The following is a 16,242-nucleotide window of genomic DNA, read 5'->3' as shown; positions in this document are numbered from 1 at the left end:
AAAGAATTCTAAATCTTATTTTTATGATTTCATGATGCATTTAATAATTTCCCAAATTGGGAAAGTGAAAGTGTTGATGTCCACAACCTATTTTAAGTCCCATGGTTAAGTGTGTGCATGTGTGTGTGTGTGTGTGTGTGTGTGTGTGTGTGTGTGTGTGTGTGTCTGTGTCTGTGTCTGTCTGTGTGTAAACAGGGCTGAGAAGGAATGGGGTGATGGCATTCGTGGACTGTCCCTCAATGCAGCTCGCTATGCGCTCATTCGGCTAGAGGAAGCACCACCACATACCAAGAACTGGAGGTGAGAGAAAAGATTTTGGAGTACAGCATTAATAATGATAGTCTTATTGTGTGGCACAGTGAGAGTGAATGTATGTGTTGCTTATATTATAAGTGAATTTAAAAGAAAACTTGGTTCTGCTTTATACATCATGGTGGCTTTCATAGGTCATTTGATCACCAGATATAATAATGTGGTAATACTCATCTACTTTCTCTTTACTCCTTTCTCTTTCATCTACTTTAGTCTGCTCCTCAGATTAGAGTCTCCCCATTTGCCACCTGTATAATCCAAAGAGAATTACTATTTGATTTGTCCCTGAGCCCTCGCTAATCCCAAATGGAATAAATAACGCCTACATGGAACAAATAACCTTCCCCTGCAGCAGCTCATCAAACCTTAAGAATGCTGCTATCAAGAAGATTCAAGGAAAAGAAAGAGATCTTTACTCTTCTCAACCCAGCAATCAGAGGGTTACCCTAATCTGTGCCAAGAAAAAAAAAAAACTCAAAGTGCCATCTGGCCAAGTGCAGAAGGTCCTGCGTTGAGGCAGCACCTGTCCTGCTGCATTCTCAATGTTCCCTAAGCCTCTTTACCTGGACCTATGCCACCAATCCACGCTACAGGCAGATTGAATTTGCTGATGGTCTTTGTATGAGTTCTTACACAAAAATATGTTTTTATTCCAGCTCCAGATTGTTTAGCCAGGAGCACTTCAGCTTGTGGAATTCTTACTGAGAAAAACAGGGTCGCCTCTTGTCATTAGAGGGGGTTATTTTTACTCTTCCACCTGCTTTTTCATGGCATGTTCTTGCTTACAGCCTATCGTACATAGAGTTATTACTCTGTGTTCCTAATAAAGGCACAGATAATGCAACAGATGATGTGTACGGCACACTCTTTAATTCTTAGAGCAGAATGTTATTCGCCGTAATGCACTCTCTATATGGTACATATAGTTCTAAATAATCTTTTAATCCTTTGTCTGTCCTCCCAAACCAGTACTGTTGCATTTTCAGACATTCCGGATTAGTTTTAATTATAGAGATAGTAAAGCAGCAAGTCAGAATTAAGCTTCTTTATCTGTTTGCTTTAATACATCTGTACTTGATCTCAAAAGTATGTGGAGACTGAAATATGATGGCATTCACAAATTCATGCTCTGCTTTACATTAAGGCCTCAGCTGCTGGTGCTACTGAGCCTGGACTCAGAGCTGCGAGTGAAGCACCCTCGTCTCCTCTCCTTCACCACTCAGCTTAAAGCAGGCAAGGGCCTCACCATTGTGGGCTCAGTGCTCGAGGGCACCTACCTCGCCAACGAGACTGAGGCCAAGAAAGCCGAGCAGGTAAGATTTTAGGATCTTTCATCCGTGGCCTCAGTGATGATTTTACAAGTATCTTATAAATGACAGCAGCAGTACCTCATAGATGATTTTCTACAGTCTAACCCTTTAAAGGTCCCATATAATGAAAAACAATGTTAAATTCATTGCTTTTGTGATGCCACGACGACCAACACATTTACATATCTCCATCTATTCTGCAAACAGGTGTTTAGCGCAGACCATTCACACTGAAGTTATAAGGAACATTTTAGACTTGAATCTAATTAGGTTAATATTGGGCACACAGTATGCACATACAAAGCAGGCACTTTGAATAAATTTCCTTATCCACATGCGCTTCATCAGAATTTCTCTCATTTCGATTTAAATCATGCAGTCTTAATTGGGCATTTCCTCACCAATCACAAGGCTGATGTTGCTTGTCACTCTCACATAGCTTTCATTAAAACTACACATTCCTGCTTGATTGGTCTCACTTTCGTTGAAGCTAAGCAATCTAGTGAGCGAAACCTAACTAGCAAGCATAGCCTACTGGGATAATTCCATCACCACCAACGAAAGGGGCTCATCTGGTGGCGACACTTTTGTCTGTTTCTTAAAATTAGTGTCGACAGGTTTGTACATGTAGATCATTCCTGATTCTACATGCTTGTGCGATTGTGTATAATATCAGTACTGCTTGAGCAACATAGCAGTTTTGAATAGAGAGGTGTCAGTCAAGTGTGCTCATTAGAATATTTGGCCACACCCATACAGCTCTCAGATAGATCTGATCAGCAAATCTGGTCTGCTCTGCTGGTTTTTAAAGCAGTATTTTATGCATATTTCTACCTTGTTTTTTATTCAAACTGTGCTTGATGTGTAATGTAACATCAGGTTGATATCATACAAACAGTTTTTTAATTCATCATATTATACTATGTTTTTGGGGACTTTAAGGAGTTAACTACCATATTTCCCCAAGTTTTTTTCGTTATCCCAGAAATGAAACCTAACTTGGAAAAGGAAGTGTTTTGGGTTTGGTTGAAACAAATAGCAACAAGACACTCTGACTTTTGGTGGATGCAGTTGCCCATGCTTCACAACAATTTTTTCCCGCTCCAATTCTAGAGTACCTATACACTGCACTTGAACTTTTGCCTTATTCAAAAGCATATTTTTCTACGTATCTGCTAATCATTATGGCCTTCTTGAGCTGGGTGCATCAAAGCAGGGGAAAACTGTGCAGGAATGCTGCAGCACTGGAAGCTTTGAAGAGTGGAATAGTTTAGCGTTCAACATGTGGAAAGACTGACGTCTACTGGCAATAAATAGAACTGCACCTGTGAGCGTTTGAGTAGATTGGTTGAGGTCTCCCCTAAACAAGTCTTGCCAACAGCTGAGTTACTGTTAAGTTATTTTTGAACGTCAAATAGAATGTTTGTTTATATCACTGAGTCTTATCTAAAAAAATAAACTATGTCTTATCACACACATTGTTGGTTTATTTTGCCAGCTCTTATCATTCTTATCACAAAACATATTTGGAAGTACTTACTGTGCTAAAATGTGATACAATGAACTCTCTGATAACCATTCTGCATCACACAAATGTGTTTTCTGTAATTCGTAGAACATCAAGACAGCCATGAGTACAGAAAAGACGAAGGGTTTCTGCCACGTCGTGGTGTCATCCAACCTGCGGGATGGCGTCTCGCACCTCATCCAGTCAGCTGGTCTCGGGGGGATGAAGCACAACACTGTGCTGATGGCATGGCCTGGCACATGGAAACAGTCCAGTGACCCTCTCTCATGGAGAAACTTTATAGGTTAGCATCAAACTTTCGATGTAAGAAACTCTAATCTTTTATCATTAAAAAAAAATCAAAGAACGCTGTATAAAACAACTGCATATCGCACAGCTGTCGACACTACTGTTCAAAAGTTTGGAATTTTTGCCATAATATTCATTTTTGTTATTCCACTGAACAAAGATGTACACACAAAACGTTTTACTAAAAAAAGGATTTTACTGAAACCCTGCAAAAACACAAAACACAGGGTGGGTTGTGAAACAGAATTCCCACCTTAATATCTGATGAGACCACCATTTGCCTGTGGCAGTGGGACATGGTTTTAAAAATAAGTCCTGAATTGTTTATATATATATATATATTATATATATATATATATATATATATATATATATATTACTGCTGCAAAGTAGGAGCAAAACTAAGTGTTGGATTTATATTTGTATTTATTTAATGTATAAATTTATTTTATTTATTTATGTTTATGTTCAATATGGATGTAAAACACTAAATTGGCTTGTAACTCACTCAACATTAGCAGGCAGAAAATGAAAAAATATATATTAATTTATAATTATTAATAATATAATACTTCTGTTTGTGAGGCTGAAAATTGCGGTCACCCTCTGTCATCCTCAGAGACTGTGCGAGAGACCACAGCTGCCCACCAGGCGTTGCTGGTGGCTAAAAATGTGGACAACTTCCCTCAGCAGGAGAGACTTGGAGAGGGCACCATAGATGTGTGGTGGATTGTCCATGATGGAGGAATGCTTATGCTGCTGCCCTTCCTGCTCCGGCAGCACAAGGTACACAACACTGGGGCGGTCAGACTAACTAGCTTGTGACTGATATATATTGGGAGTGTTGAGTGTTGACTGATATATACTGGGGCTGTTGACTTCATGAGTATCAGCTTTGATAATAGATATTAGATAATTTTTGTCCTGTGCTATATCTGTTGTCTATCTTTGCCTTCTTTCTACCCTCTGCTTCTTTCTCTCTCTCTCTCTCTCTCTCTCTCACTGCTTCTCACTCTTTCTCACTCTTTTCTCAGGTGTGGAGGAAATGTAAGATGCGTATCTTCACTGTAGCTCAGATGGATGACAACAGCATCCAGATGAAGAAAGACTTGCAGATGTTCCTGTATCATCTTCGGCTGGATGCAGAGGTTGAGGTTGTGGAAATGGTAAGATAACCGTCCTATAAATTATGTGACCAATATCACATTTTTATTGTGTTTGTCCTCTGTTCAAGGATACTCAGCAGTCGTCATGACTGCGGATTAGTTTTGCAGGAGGAGGCACAGTAATATAATTATTAGCGTCTAATGATTTTAGTCTCATCCGATTTGGTCATATCATTTTTTCCCAATGTCCGTAAAGTAACAGCAGCTTTACCTACTATAAAATTAATCTTAGAAATATAGTTAGGTCCCAGGTTATTTCAATCATGTGCATGTTGACATTGGTAGATACTTCATCAAATGCTTTTTGTCACATTTTCACATTTATTTTCTTAAGTATGGAGGCAGTCTGAGGCCCAAATCAGGCCAATGTGTACTGGCCTACCTCTAGTATACGAACCCAAACACTAAAACCTGTAAAAAGCAGCAATGCACAAATCAAGTAGACGCTTCATCCTTATCTCGTGTGATCTCTTATCTAGTTGCAATCAGTCAATACAATCGTATACTTCTCAGACATATGTTTGGAAAATGTATCCCATCTAAATAGTGCTTTACTTGTTCTCCTCCTGTGTCTTTTTTGCAAACAGCATGATAGTGATATATCAGCTTTCACCTATGAGAAGACCCTGGTCATGGAGCAGCGCTCACAGATGCTAAAGCAGATGCAGCTGTCCAGGACTGAGCGGGAGAGAGAGGTAATGTTCCTGTCATTTCCGTACTCTCTTATTGACAGTTTATAATAGGGGTGGGAATTGCTACAGGCCCCATGATGCAATATAATATAATTTACAAGTGAGAGTAACATTAGGAGTCTTGCCTTATTGGACTCTTGTTGGAATAATATATAGTGGTGTTCATGCTTCCTGTCTAAACCAGGAACCAGACCCTGTTCTACACATTAAAAATATGAACAATTATATAATAAAGTATTCATACTTGGGCCTGTGTACTATGTTTCATACTATTCATACTATGTATCAATACTATTTTTGAATACAAAATATCTGATATTATACGTTATGATTTTTTTTCTCCCACCCCTAGTTTGTAATACAATTAGAAGAGGTAGAGTTCATAAGAAACTAATTGTAGTCCAAGCTTGCTTGCATTGATCATTGTTATCTCATAGCTCTTTAATTGCCTGAACATCTGTATGTAGACATGACATCTGTAAGACTAACTGTGTGATGTTATGTTCGAAAGAGTTCTGGCTTGACATCATCAATTTACTGTACTGTAAATTATTTTTGTTAATTCTTAAAATCTATTTGATGACATATCTGGTAATATTTAACAGCTGATTGTTAGCTATGTAAAAAATTATTAGAGGACCCAGCATATAGCCTTGTGGCACACCACTGTTTAGCCATATGACATGTGGCCCCTCATTTCCTATATTTTTGTGGCTGTGGGGAACGACTCAAACCCCCAGATTCAGAGCATCACTGACGAATCTCGTAGCTCCATTCGGAGGAAGAACCAAACTGGAGCCCAGTGCTCAGGCGTGAGTAACCAGTGTGCTCCACTGGAGGACGAAAAGGACAATGAGGTAGTTAATACAAAAACTGTGCCCCAGAGATTACCACCCTGGATCTAGCACCTACAATTACAGAGCCACGGACAAGGGCAGGGAGCATTATTTGAAATCAGATCGCTTCAGAAGAACCTGTTAGGTTGGCATGTTGGTTCCTTCTAGGCCTGCGCAGTATGTTGTTGGTTAACAGTTATCGCAATACCAGCCTTTGCATTACTTATCACTTATGGCTGTAATGTTCAAATGAGTCATCTGACTAATCACAACAGGTTTTTTACTATGCAAATTCTGACCATCCTTAGATGTTCCAGGTAGATGTGGGTATTTTTGTGGGTATTTTTGAATCAAGATATGTATTTAAAAAGTCACTTAATCATACAATACAGTACAATTAATACAGTTATATTTTTGTTAAGATAATGCAGGACAGTCTTTAACCATGTAACATGAAGCCTTCACCAGCATGTTTTTAATATATTGCAAAGGCTACATGTAGCAGTATAGTCACAATGTGGTGTTTTGTCTGTATGGTGGAGCCATAGTTCCTTTCAGAGAGCTCGCTGTCAGTGAGGCGCCATCTAATAGTCATGGCATTAATGTGGCTCTGTAACTGTTAAGGTGTGTTGCATTTCCCTTCAAGACTCCTCCCATTAAGCATGCGTCACTGATATTGTGCACAGTGGCCTCCTCCTCCTTCTGAGCCCCTTGTGAACATGAGCGGTCTTTTTTTCCCCTGATTCCTCCCACACTATTTCCATTTGCTGCCCTCATCCTAGACATTCCTCTTTACTTAGCTTGGAAAAAAGCTATTTTAGTTTGCTTTTTGGAAATGTATTGCTGTCTTTTTTCATGTTTCATTCACAAATGAAATGCATTACATTGCATGCTGGCCTGTTGATTTAACACTATCTCATCAGCTGTTCGGAGTCTAATTGAGTTGCATGTTGCTTATAGATTTAGAAAACTAAACATCATTAACTATATAGTCTTCAATTACGGTGCAGACCATTAAAATTCATATATAAAACATTTGATGCCAAAAATACATTGAAATATTTTGAAAGGTTTTATGTGTTTTTCAAAAGGCAAATATTACGGTTTACATAAAGAAGGTTCCAGTTGTGTAACAGCTTAGGTATGTGGGGTGAAAGAAGCTTTTAAAGAAGACTGTGAAACTTTCAACGAGCAGTCCAAAACGACTGTGGTTATAAACAAAAAAACGTTGTGAGATTAAATAAAAAAAAGAGTACATAGGACAGGTCTTGAGAGGAACTGAGACTCTAAGAAGGAAGCCATGCTCTTGTAGCTGGCACAGAGCAGCAGGGTTTATCTAGTAAAGATTAGGCTGTGCCTGGTGTCTGTGAACTGATCTGATGGTACTGATAATTCCTCAGGCACAGCTCATTCATGATAAGAACACAGCATCCCACGCGGCTTTGAACGACAAGGCTGATGCCACTCCTGAGCGGGTCCATATGACCTGGACCAAAGAGAAGTTATTCACCGAGCGCAATCGCAACCGAGAGCCAAATGCCAGCATGGGCGTGCGGGACCTTTTCAACATGAAGCCGTGAGTACCCTCACCGGACACATACAAACTCACCCTTCATACTGTGTTCAAAGTGGGGGGATTCATAAACATAGAAAAGCACAGCCAAATTCTGCAGCCTGCACATATTGTAGTACGGCTGTGTTAGACTTTGTATGAATGCACGTGTCCTGCACATTTGATGTGCCTTTGCACGGTTTTGAGTGAGCCAGTTGGTAGTAAGATTGTTTCTTTCTAAATCGTTCTTTGAACTGACATGACATAACTACAAGCCAAAAAAACTGAAATTATTGCTATTGTTTTGCAACTTTAAAAAAGCTATACACTGGTTCCACAAAGCAGTGCTAACAGGCCTGTTAGAATTGGGGCAGACCTCAGTCTAATCATGTATTTGCAGTATTTGATGTGTTAACACAATACATAATATCATTATTAATGACTCCTTGTAATAATTTTTTTTATAAAGGGGGTAATTGTGTTGTCATTAAAGTACTGATCCCATGGAATCATCTTTGATTCCCTAAATTAAAGGGGAATTCCACTAATTTTTCAAATTTCCTGCATAATTAAGTTGTTACGATGTAAACAAAGTTATTTACAGCGATGTGATGTGAAAACATTTATTGTAGAAAAACTTACTGACTCAGAATTTTTACAGTGGTGGTGATAGGAACCAGAGATTGTGATGTCTTGTGTTTTTATGTGTATTGTTGATAAAGTAGTGGTGATTTTGAAAGGATGAGATCTCTCCATCATGAACGGATTAAGAAAAATACATTTTAGGCCAAAACTTGATCTTAGAACTATCGTAAAACAATTTCTCAGGCATCAGGCAGTGTATTCATAACCATTTTCTGTGAGGCATTGAACTCTTCAGGCGTCGCGTTCCAGTCACCACCACTGTGAACAGTTTTGACTAATTTTGAGTAAGTTTCTCTAGAATGCAGCATTTCACATCAAACCACTCACAGGATCTTAACGGCTTGGGAATGTCTTTGTTTAAATCTTAAACAGTTATTCAGAAATTGAAAAAAATTGGTGGAATTCCCCTTTGAATCCATGAATACTTGACTAAATACTTCAAATATCTGCTTTGGCCTGGATGAGGTTTGCCTGCTTATGCACAAGACCATGTGTGTGTTTGTTATGTGAAAGGACACAGCCTGCATGATGTACACTGACTGTTGGGTTGGTGCATAAGGGAATATCCAAGCCATCTCTGTTTAAACAGCATGGCCCAGTGTGTAGGCACATTGTCTGGACTAACCGTCTGGTCATGCTCTCGCCATGTGTCCTGTGTCTCTGTATTCCTGAATAAACCTCCATATAGCCAGCATACATCGGGACTAGTCTCTTTGGTTTATTCTTAAAAAATGTATGCAAAGAAAATGCAGTTAGAAAGTGATAATCATAGAGTAATATTTAAAACACATTATTTGTAGTAAACACACAGTTGAGAGCTTTATGAATAAATAAAGGCATAATGGGCATCTTTCAGCTCTGTGATGATTATGATGAGGCAGCAATAGTTATAGGTATTTATTCTGCTTAATAACTAGTGCAATCCAATCAGGAGGCAGCTGTCTGAGTAGGCAGAGGCTGTCACATTTAGAAGGCAGCATAATTCAGCTGTGTATCCTTCTGAGCAAAGGCAGTCCCATAATACTGTTCACCAGCTGAGTTCCATTGCTACAGTTTCAGCACAGCGAAATTTATTACAAATGATGTTTCTGAAGCACTGTACAGAATGCAATGCCTGCTAAGGTTCCTTTTCAGGTAAAATGCTGCCCAATAAGAGAGGAACCTTTGAAGGCAGTGAATGGTTAGGCAGCTGTGTCCAGAATGAAATGCACTGAACGTCATTTGTGTCACAAAGTTCACTTATTAGTATCTTTCACGCTGGTTTATGTATTAACTCGTATAGTCAATATGAGGCCCTGAGATCCTCTACCCCTATCCATCTTGTTCCCAAATCCAGTCCTGGAGATTCAGTGCCCTGCACATGTTTGTGTTTTCCTTGCTCTCTAACACACCTCTTAAATTAGGGAAGACAAACATGTGCAGAATGCAGGTCCTCTGCCTTTATCTGTCATTAACTGTTAAACTCTAACAATGTGCATAATCGGTTAGTGGATTTTGAGTATAGTTAAGAATAGCGGAAGATCATAAAGCACCTTTCTGTTGCGTTGCTGGGTGGTTGGCATGTCCTTGTGAAAGGTTTGCAGAAACGTCTAAGCCTGTCTCTGTTGTTTTGTCCCGTTTTCCTCCTTCTAGAGAGTGGGAGAGTCTGTAAGTCCAATTTCTCTTTATCGTAGGCTATGTGTTTGCGTGTTTGTACTAGTCGTCCTGTCTCCTCATTCCATCACCATTCAAAAAGCCCAGAGAGTGTGTTTGTGTGTGCGTTGATACATGTATGCATGCCAGAATTTCATCGCTGTCATCACTGCTTGTCTTAAGAATTGTAATGAGTTTTAATTAGCATGACAGGTGTACATTTGTCTCAGTCAGCGCAGCATGTGCTTCTTAAACCACAACAACTGGTGTCAATTATTTTAGCACAGGTGGAGAAAACCTAAAATCATGGTTCACAAGACTACTTTATGAAAATCAGTATCAGATTTCCTTTTGTATTTTAAAAGGATGTAGAACGAAGAAAGCAATGCCCGTGGATAGTTGAAATTAAAATTGACATCAGTGTGTGATGAAGAGCATGTGCTTCAATTGAGAGGCTTGTGTTTGCTTGTATGAGTGTGCGTGTGTATTTAAATACAGTTTGCTTTAAGGCCATGTGCATATCATGCTGTGCGTACCATCTCTTACTGCTGTGCACACTAACCTCCACAAATTGATTTTAATTTGATGCAGTTTGACAAGCTTTAGATTTACATATATGAGTGAAATAATAGTGTACACATTATTGCTGATTTGTTACAATAAACTTTTTTTTTTCCAAAAGTCATTTTATTGTTGAATATTAATCTCTAAAGCATTTAATTTTCAAATAAGCCTGATCTGTTTTGTAGCTTGGACAGACCTTACGCAGAAGCACTGATGCAGGTGAAGTACTGTGGTTGTTAAACCACAATATGGGAGATAAACCAGTGTACTCAAAACAGGGACATATAAAGAAACTTACATTTCAAAGTAAGTGTGAAAATAACAGCAGAGGCTTTCAACCACTTCATCCATTAAAACACAGCAACATGCTTTTGTGACAGTAAACTCATAGCTAATCCCGGGTGGCTATAATGGCTGATATGGGCTTTGTTAGGGGAAAAAAAAAAAAAAGCTCACATCAGATATTTTTGTTAATGGGAGATATTCAAGTGGCACAACGCAGCTTATCAAGAATGTTGCATCCAATATTAGCTTCCCATGTCTTTGAGGAAACGTTTCCTTACCTTCACGGTCCCAGATTGACTGATTTATGGTTGGATAGGGGAGATTCATTGAGGGAATTGCCAGCGACCCACACTAGGGAGATCATTTGTCTAAAGTCCGAATAAATAAACAATGTTTATACAAATAACTATAATTCTCCATGTCCCTGTGCTTGGTATCTATGGTTTATCACCCATTCTCTCTTGTTTTGGACTGTTGATTCTTACTCCTTCTTCTTTACATGCTCTTACAAAACAGCAACCAGTCTAACGTGCGTCGCATGCACACTGCTGTAAAGCTGAATGAGGTGGTCGTGAACAAGTCCCAGGGAGCCCAGCTGGTCCTCCTCAACATGCCTGGACCACCAAAGAGCCAGGGTGGAGATGAAAACTGTATCCTTATTTGCTAATCACATTCAGTACAAATGTCGCACCTTTTGCAGCAAACTCACTTTTCAAAGTTAAACCAGGTTAAATAAAAAAATAAACCCAGTTCTGACAACTGACCTACCCATTCTTTTTAGCAACTGTTGTGAGGACGGAGAAGCTTTATGTAATATTGATGAAAATACTATTCAGTCTAAAGAGAAATTGTGGCACACAATTTAGAGCATGATATTAATTTCAAATTAATTTATTCATTTGTTTTATATGTGGCCACAATTGTATTAATATTAGCGTGATGGCAAAATCATTGCCGGTTCCAAATTGACTTTAAGTAGCTACAACACTATAATACAGTTCTGTAACATAGGATCTTAAATGAGAACAGTTGTCTTTTCTAGTGAATCTAAACTTTAACTTTTAAAAATTTTTTATTTGGTTGGGATTTCTCTAAAGCTTGTGCAGCCTCTTAACAGTCTCTATGAAAGAACACATTTGTGGGCAGAGCACAGTTAAGGGTTCAGTTAAGTTGTGCTTTAGATCTCTAATCAGTGGCAAAATTTGTAGAAAAATGTTCCTTAATCTATTTGCCTCAGACATGGAGTTCTTGGAGGTTTTGTTGGAAGGTCTCAACCGGGTCCTGTTGGTCCGTGGTGGTGGTCGGGAGGTTATTACCATCTACTCATAAACTCCCTCGCTGCCCCCAAGTGTCTTTGAATAGAGTGATGTTTTTTGGCAGCATGGCCGGGTGTTTGTGGCAAAACGTACTGGGTTAGTGGCATTATGAAGGGCTGTGGTGTGTCTGGAGAAACTGTGGGCGTTTGGCCTTGAACAGAGAGCCAAGGGGGACCACCTGAGACGTTTCAGACAAGACGCAGGATCACCACAGGCCAAAGGACGAAGCAGCATAACGACACTTTAACTTGCGCTTGTTGACTCTCTGTGTTCTTTTATTGTATGTTTATTTTATTTTTTCTTCTTAAACTCACCCTTGAAATCCATGTTCGTTCGTGTTCAGTGAAGGATGTGTAATTTCAGCAAGCTGTCTGTGGCAATGTATGTGCAAACGTCACCTGCTTTGTTGTTTTGTCATTATGGTTTTCTGAAGGAATTGATTTCTCTACACAAGGTGCACAAACCCTGGCTGCATTTGTTTAACGGCCATGGTCTGCTCTGGTTTTTCTTTTTTTTTGCCATTTCTGCAGCAATTTCTGTGAGATTACAGGCTGACGGACAGGATTACTGTCTCTCCATTTTGCTGCTCATCAGGAGGAGCAGTGTTAAAGCACTCAGCTGAGGGAGCCTGGTGCACCACAGCAGCACTCTGTGTGTTGTTCTAGAGACCCAGGCTGCTCCCAGGCCTCTGCTACATACGCTCAAACTTTATGACTAGAGAACAGTTACTTTTTGCATTTCCATTTACATACAAAGATGTTATCTGTTAACATGGAGAGAATCCCTCTACTCAAATCATACATCGGGTTACACATCCTGATTGTATGTTTAGTCAGGGAGTCTCCAGGAAATCTTCATTCGTGATATGTATCAGAGACTCTGAAACTAAGGTTCAGATTCAAATATCAAGGGAGTATTTATTTGTGTTCTTCGCAAATGCTAGTTGTGTCAGCATTGTTAGAGGCCTAAAAGTGGCATGCATGTATTTGTGTTTGTGTGAGTGTGTGGGTATGTGTTTGTTTTGAGGAAAGTAAGGAATGTTATTTTACTGAATATTATTTAATTGGATTCGTGCAATAACGTTTGTTCCTTCATTGCATCGCTAACATATCGTTGTGTTTAGTGTCCGGTTGCTTTGACGTTTTTATATTATAATCCTGTATGGTAATGTAAATACCATCAGTGCTCCAGGAAAATAGCCATGGCATCAGTGCTGTAAGATCTTTGACAATCTCTGACCTCTATCGTTTTGAAGTCATATTACCAGGAATCCTTAAGGGTGTGGCTCTCTTCACCTGCACAATACGGATTGCTGGAAAACCAAACGAACCCTGTCATACTGGCTTCACTTGGGCAGAGGTTCTTCACTGGCAGACAGTTGCTGTTGATGCAAAGACCACACTTAAGAGTCTGCAGTGCCACATTAGATGCACCGGCAACATTATTGCTTACTGGGCATTGTTGGCATTGCAGACACAAAACTAAGCATACTTGAAACCAGCATGACAGCAAGTAGTTCACAAAGCTTTAGACTGTCGTCCAAGTTGAAGTTATCTCATTTTCACAGGGTCATGACATGCTTGCAACCAAAGCTACATTTCTGTTATTTTTTTGGAACAGCTCACTTAGCTTCTGCCTTGAGATGTCCATGTGTTAGTTCTATGAGGTGATCCCCTTTTAATGGTGTGAGAAAGAACTTTAGATATGTTACTGCTACTAGAGTTTTAAACGCAGAGCAACTCAACATTGAGCACTGACAATCATTTAGAGCTTACAGGGCTTCTGCATTCAGGCTGCAAGTCAGAAAAGGGAAGCCACGATGAGACTTGGGGCATTGCTACAGAGTTTTCACCAGCTCAGTTTGCAAATGTAAGGAACAGATTCATAGGAAATCTTGTTTTTGTTTGAGAGAGAGAAGAAGCAGTTACTGAATAAGGAAATACTGTTAATAATTGAATCCCTTCAGTGTGCACGTGTAGTTTAAGTAAAGTTTTTAATCTAATGTATTTGTGTAAAAGATTTTTGTGCCAAACAAACTGGATTTTTTCTTCTTTTTTTTTTTCTTTTGTGCAAGACTTTGTGGCTTTATGCTCAGATGTTGTACCCAAATGTCACTTCCTTTTTTTTTCAAAGACGTTTTTGTAGTCAAACATATAGTGGACAAAAGCAATGTTCTAAACCTTTTAAAAAGTTTCCATGATTGAAAGCTTGAATGGCTAGAATCTTCTTGTCTATACAACTTATAAAACATTGTGTCAGAAAGAGCAGGATTGGCTGGGATTTCCTGATGTCATCTCCCATAGTCTTTGGCCTTTTTGGCCCAAAGTGTCCTCGTTGGTTTCAGATGCAGTACAAGCCTGTATGGTGGAAAAGGGACACCTCACTGTATATATTTGGACAGTTTCTTTTAAATGTTTGTTTATTTTCGTTCTTTCTTTCTTAGCTGTGCAGTATTTTGTAACCAGAACGTTGTATTTTTCTACAGTACGTTGTGATGTCATCATAGAAGGTGCCACAGAAATTGAACTCCTAGAAAGGACTTGGCTGAAGTGGAATTCTCTTTCTGTGGAGTTTATCATCAGTATCTACTCATGCACTAGTGTACTTAGTCTTGTTGTGTTGTCTGTGGTTGTAGACTCTGCTCTTCAGTTATGTTACTCTTAAGTGTTATGTTTGAATTTAGTAGAACTTGTGATTTCTTCTTTTTTTAATATGAGGAAAAGGTGAGCATGTATGAGTTTGTTTTAATTTTTTTCCATATTTTCTTTTTTCCCCTCCACCCATTGGAAGCACATCATACAATGTCTTGATTCAAAAAGTACATTGGGAGAACTCTTCTGTTATGGGACCAGGACAATAAATGGGTTACAGCGATGTTACAAACCATTGGTATCAGAATTTTCCACATTTCATCACCAAAGATTCAGCATGTGATTAACGTAGCAAGGTTTTAGCTGTTGAAATGTTTCTTAGGCTTAGGCAGGTTACTTGAGCTAATAATGATAAATTGTGACCCACCAAAGCAAAGCCTGACAGGAGTTACTGATATACAGTATTGTGCAAAAGTCAGAGACCACTTCTCCAAAGTTCAGTCTTAGAAGTTGGTTGAATTTTCTGCTTCTCACAATCCAAGTAGTCCCAAACACAGTCAATGATACAGAGGTCTGGACTCTGGAGTGGTCAATCCATTGTTCAGAGAACACCAGCAGTTTCGTTGTTTGATTTGCAAAGAGGGAAGTTAGGGCCCCCAGGACCCCCTGTATTTTGCACCTTGCTCTTGGAAAACTTTGAGAACTTATTCAGTCCTATATCTGATCCCCTCAGAAATATCTCCTGAAAATGAGTATCTTGTACTTAGTAGATGTTTTGACTAGATGTGAAATAAATGAAGGGTGGTCTGACTTTTGCACAATACAGTATAGCCAGAGTGGGTGGGTCAATGTGATTACCAGCTACAATTATTGTAGAGCTGGGCTTATCAAGGCTCTACATTGGCTAACCATTTTCTTTATACTAAGAACGCATTTGTGTTTAGAGGAAAGATGAAATTGTGTGTGTGTGTGTGTGTGTGTGTGTGTGTGTGTGTGTGTGTGTGTGTCTATGTCAAAGAGCAAGAGAAAAGAAAATGTACAACAGAGAGTTAGATCCAGAAACTGATTTCACATGAGGGGATCCAAAGTCCCCCATCATTTTGAGACATATAGGGGGACTATCTTAGATCGGCTAGGAGGGGCACACACGACCAAAACTTGTGCAACCCTTGTTCATTTAAAGCTGTTCTGTTCCAGGATTCAAAAGTGGCACACATTTTTGTAGGATGTTAGCTGTGAAAAGGGGAGGAGAGCCCTTAAAGTTGTGCCTCTGAGTAATTTAAATAAAAGTGCTGAAACTAAAACATTATCATCTCTGGTCCTTTGTATGTGATTTGTGTTGTAGGTAATTTTACTGAAACTGACCCTAAAGCCAGTTAAATAGAGATTCACTCACTGGCCACTTTATTAAATATACCTACCTTGTATCTACACTTATTGTCCATTTTACTGGGTCCATTTACCATTGTCAATTTTACTGGGTTCATTCTGTAGTTCTTCAATTAAATATCTCCTCTAAATTCTC

General features: G+C 39.2%; 1 protein-coding gene across 6 annotated transcripts in view; it reads left to right on the top strand.

Moving 5' to 3' along the window:
* slc12a7b (solute carrier family 12 member 7b) overlaps window positions 1-16,242 on the top strand; it is a 72,067-nt gene extending 55,825 nt beyond the window's left edge. For 3 of the 6 annotated variants that reach the window (XM_036589298.1, XM_036589291.1, XM_036589318.1), the window contains exons 16-25: window positions 196-300; window positions 1,457-1,625; window positions 3,238-3,433; window positions 4,058-4,224; window positions 4,473-4,604; window positions 5,192-5,299; window positions 7,533-7,708; window positions 9,962-9,976; window positions 11,327-11,460; window positions 12,048-16,242. In XM_036589298.1, the coding sequence (XP_036445191.1) occupies window positions 196-300; window positions 1,457-1,625; window positions 3,238-3,433; window positions 4,058-4,224; window positions 4,473-4,604; window positions 5,192-5,299; window positions 7,533-7,708; window positions 9,962-9,976; window positions 11,327-11,460; window positions 12,048-12,139 (1,294 nt within the window). In that variant the 3' untranslated portion in view covers window positions 12,140-16,242. Of the gene's footprint in view, window positions 1-195; window positions 301-1,456; window positions 1,626-3,237; window positions 3,434-4,057; window positions 4,225-4,472; window positions 4,605-5,191; window positions 5,300-6,036; window positions 6,157-7,532; window positions 7,709-9,961; window positions 9,977-11,326; window positions 11,461-12,047 lie in introns of all 6 variants that reach the window. The other 3 variants (XM_036589309.1, XM_036589304.1, XM_036589328.1) reach the window with 2 other exon arrangements.

Source organism: Colossoma macropomum, unplaced genomic scaffold (assembly GCF_904425465.1).
Source record: "Colossoma macropomum unplaced genomic scaffold, Colossoma_macropomum, whole genome shotgun sequence".
Taxonomy (NCBI): domain Eukaryota; kingdom Metazoa; phylum Chordata; class Actinopteri; order Characiformes; family Serrasalmidae; genus Colossoma; species Colossoma macropomum.
This window is presented reverse-complemented; position numbering and strand designations above follow the sequence as displayed.